The sequence below is a fragment of the Atta cephalotes genome (assembly GCF_000143395.1).
Source record: "Atta cephalotes unplaced genomic scaffold scaffold00107, whole genome shotgun sequence".
Classification (NCBI taxonomy): Eukaryota; Metazoa; Arthropoda; class Insecta; order Hymenoptera; family Formicidae; genus Atta; species Atta cephalotes.
In genome coordinates, this window is record NW_012130171.1 from 38111 (window position 1) to 41799 (window position 3689).

The 3689-nt window shown below is 29.4% G+C and overlaps 1 protein-coding gene across 1 annotated transcript; it reads right to left on the bottom strand.

The window, feature by feature from the left end:
* Positions 1-1835: 1835 nt before the first annotated feature.
* Positions 1836-3208, bottom strand: LOC105625099 (collagen type IV alpha-3-binding protein). Its single transcript, XM_012206440.1, has 4 exons — positions 3182-3208; positions 2732-2899; positions 2055-2486; positions 1836-1973 (listed from the first exon to the last, which is right to left on the bottom strand). Exons 1-4 carry the CDS (start codon positions 3206-3208, stop codon positions 1836-1838), a joined length of 765 nt encoding a protein of 254 aa, XP_012061830.1.
* Between the last annotated feature and the right edge of the window lie 481 nt (positions 3209-3689).

Genomic DNA, 3689 nt, shown 5'->3' on the forward strand with positions numbered 1-3689 from the left:
CATAAATTAATAGCCATTAATCTGTTGATGATTAAAAACTGTTTGAAATTAAATAGTTGGATTTTTATATATGAAATGTTAAGATATTTACAACTTTTTTATTTTATACAATCTACTAAACAATAATGCATAGAACTAGAATAAAAACAGCGATGAAATTTTAATTTTATGATTATACGTTATATTGTAAACTATTTTACAATACAATGATTTTAATCTAATTTTTCATATTATCACTTATTTATGCTTATTTTTCGTGTAACATTTACATGCAAGTCTGCGATTATTTAATTTCAGTCAATCTATTACCGTTTATTATAATTTATACAAGAATATAATTATTTCATGCAACATATAAAAAAATCTTACGATATAATACTTTTATGTTTATAATCTTTTATACAGCATATGTAGAGAATAACATTTTTATAATCACTTTATAATCTACTTTCACTAAATCATGTTATTTTCTGTAAGAAGAAATATTTACTTTTCTTTAACAAATAATAAAGTTTATAAATTGGACATTTATATTATACAAAATCTAATCAATATACAAAATCATATTTTAAAAAGTATACATTCTCTAAAAATTGAAATTTTTTGATTAAAATTCTGGTTAAAATATATAAATTGGAAGAGATAAAGAATTTTAGATATTGTGTGCGCGCGCGCGCGTGTGTGTGTGTAAAATATAGAATAATTTCTTAATTTCATTTGATTGATAAAAATAAATGTATTACACAAAGAAATTCCACGTTTTTATTGTATAAAATAAAAGGTTGATGAACGATATGAAAACGATATTGTTATTTCATATAATAAATCTACAACAGTCTTTATTATGTTTTTCCATGTGACCTTTATATTGTAGGATATACACATTTTTATGTACGAATAAAAATAACAGTATAATTTGGTATGATACAGCGTTTAGCGTTTAATTAGATTGTAATGTGTAACAAGAGATAAATGTATATGTATCCAATTTTTGTTAAAGATTTGTACAATTGGATTATGCGACAGCATTGGCGTTTTTTCGTTATGCAATCAGAAGCAATCTTCCTGAAGACAAAGATAGCCTCGCTTCTAATTGGATAATGAAAAAACGCTCCATATTACTGTATAACAAATAATAGGCTGTTATATGAAGAGAAAAAGGATAATCTGTAAATGGTGCTGCAGCCATGCGTGCTTCAATCGAAGTTCCTTGTCCAAGTGTATATAATTGCTATAACACTCACTTATATCATAAATGGCTTTTAATATAACGGTTCGTCTCCTCCAATTCGCAAGCTATATAAGTCGATTATCTTAAGCAAATAAAAAAAGAAAAAGGTAATATACAAAACGGTTTCACTTACATTGTAATGGCCGTTCTATAATTCCTACAGTATGTAACAATACAAACTTGTTTTTACAATAATCATGTGAAGACACTTCGAGATAGTGAATAAGGAATTGGATGGAAAACATTGAAGTTCTTTCTTTTTTCATATCAATTCACATTTAAAATGTGATCGGCTTATTCTTGCATTGATCGATACAAAAGTTCGTGAAACGCTTAAGGAACTTTGGATATTCTCTCTTATAAACGGCTCGTAAAACAGACGCTGGAGCCCATCCACCTGGATTTACTAAAATTTAAATCAAAATAATAGAGCATGAAAAAAAAACAGGATATATAACAAGATATATACAAATATTCTCATTAATTAAATACTTGGATACAGAAAGAAAAAATAAAAGCTGTCAAAGTTTTTTTTACAGATGTTTTAAACATTACAATTACAATATATAATAAGAACAATTAAATCGTTGAGCATCAATATATACTAACCAACTGAACAGTACGTTATTTTACACGTAATGTTCTCCCTTTTTATTTCCTCCTCGTCCTTCGGAGGATCAATAAATGTTTGGCATACGAGACAAACCGTCAAGTAGACTCTCACGCATTTACCCGCGTTTGGCTGCAACGATAATTTCATTTAACGTGTTGAAACTTATTCAAAGCAAAGAAATTTTTATATTTTTAAACGTATAATACATACCGGATGATCGGGATGTTCAGTACTGTGATTGCAGACTATCCATAAATCGTGAGCGTCGCGATCCTGATCATCGGACACACGACGTATGTGTGACCAGAACAACGCGTCTCGTTGGCTCGCCGGCCAGATACGTTTGTGCGTTTGCAGAAATAATAATGTGTCCTTGGAAATGTTTTCGATAATTGCCATGTTCTCCAAAGTGGCTTCCCAACCGCTTCTATATTCGGGACTGAAAAATATTTCGCAGACTTCGTGACCGGTCACCCCTTTAACGACGTGACACGCTTTGAGAGGATCTACAACCAATCCATCGGCCTCCTCCTCCCGTCGGTACATCCGCATATCACCATCTTCGGCGAATAATTGCCAACCACCCGCTCCGCCTACGCCGAGCCGAGCGTAATGCAGCTGTTCCATTGTAATTTTTTCTATCTACAAATTGATAATATGAAATAATAAAAAGTTTGATACAATGAATATTTATAAATAATTAGCAATTACTATTTATATTTGGAATTAATATTGTTAGGAACTTATTTATCGTATATCTGATACCACAATAATATTACAATTAATTGATGTTACAAATTAATTTTTTAATAATCATTAATATGCGAGTAAAATTTCAAAGTATTATAAATTAGAAAAATGCAAAATATAAAAAGAGATATAATTACTTCTGGCCATAGCCTGTGCGTAGATGCTGTTGTGGTGGGGGATGTCAAAATTGAGACAGATTTCTGTTTTAAACGATCTCTTAATTGATTCTCCTCCTCGATTTTGTCCAAACCCGTCTCAACGGCATCATAAAATTCTTCATCGCAAAGAGCACTGTGCGGACCTTCCTTAAAAATTAAATTTTAAATGAAAAAGTGTTATTGAAAAAAGTTATATGCAAGTTACTATTTCTCTGAATCAACTTATAATTCATTATAAACATAAACGCATAAAGAAATTCCATGAACATTTAAATATCGCTTTTCTATGTACAATTAAGGTCGCATTCAAAGCGTTATTAACGTTAATGCGTTTTATTTTAGTCTTATTTTACATATCCAACGAATGATAAAGATACAATGACACAATAGCATTGATAACACGCGCTCCAAACGCAGCCTAAGACTCACATTATAAAACTTGATCTTCAACTTCATTTTTTAATGTTAAAATTAAAATGATATATACAAATGTTTATACGAAGAGTAAATACATAAGTTTTACTCTTTGGTGGTCTGGAGAATACTAAGCAAGTAAAAGATTTCCAAAGTAGTGACCTAATTCATAATTGCGAAATATGGCCAGAAACGCATTTCTCTTACTTTCTATCACATAAGCGCTACTTATGTCTACAGAGAAGTTTAATGTGTTGTTATAACAGATTTATTATAAATAAATAATTAAAAGTATTTATATAAAAATATTTGATAAGAAAAGATTCACAGATTTGAGATCAAAGAATTTAAGAAGAAAGTAATAATAACTGATTTTTATATATAATGTCTTAATTCGCGAATCAAAATACTAGCAAGAAATAAGTTGTAAAAGTACTTGTCATTTGTCCGAGCAATAGTTTTTGCGGCATAAAAACTTAAAAACGACCATTTATCAATCTTAATCTATAATTGGCTAATTTTT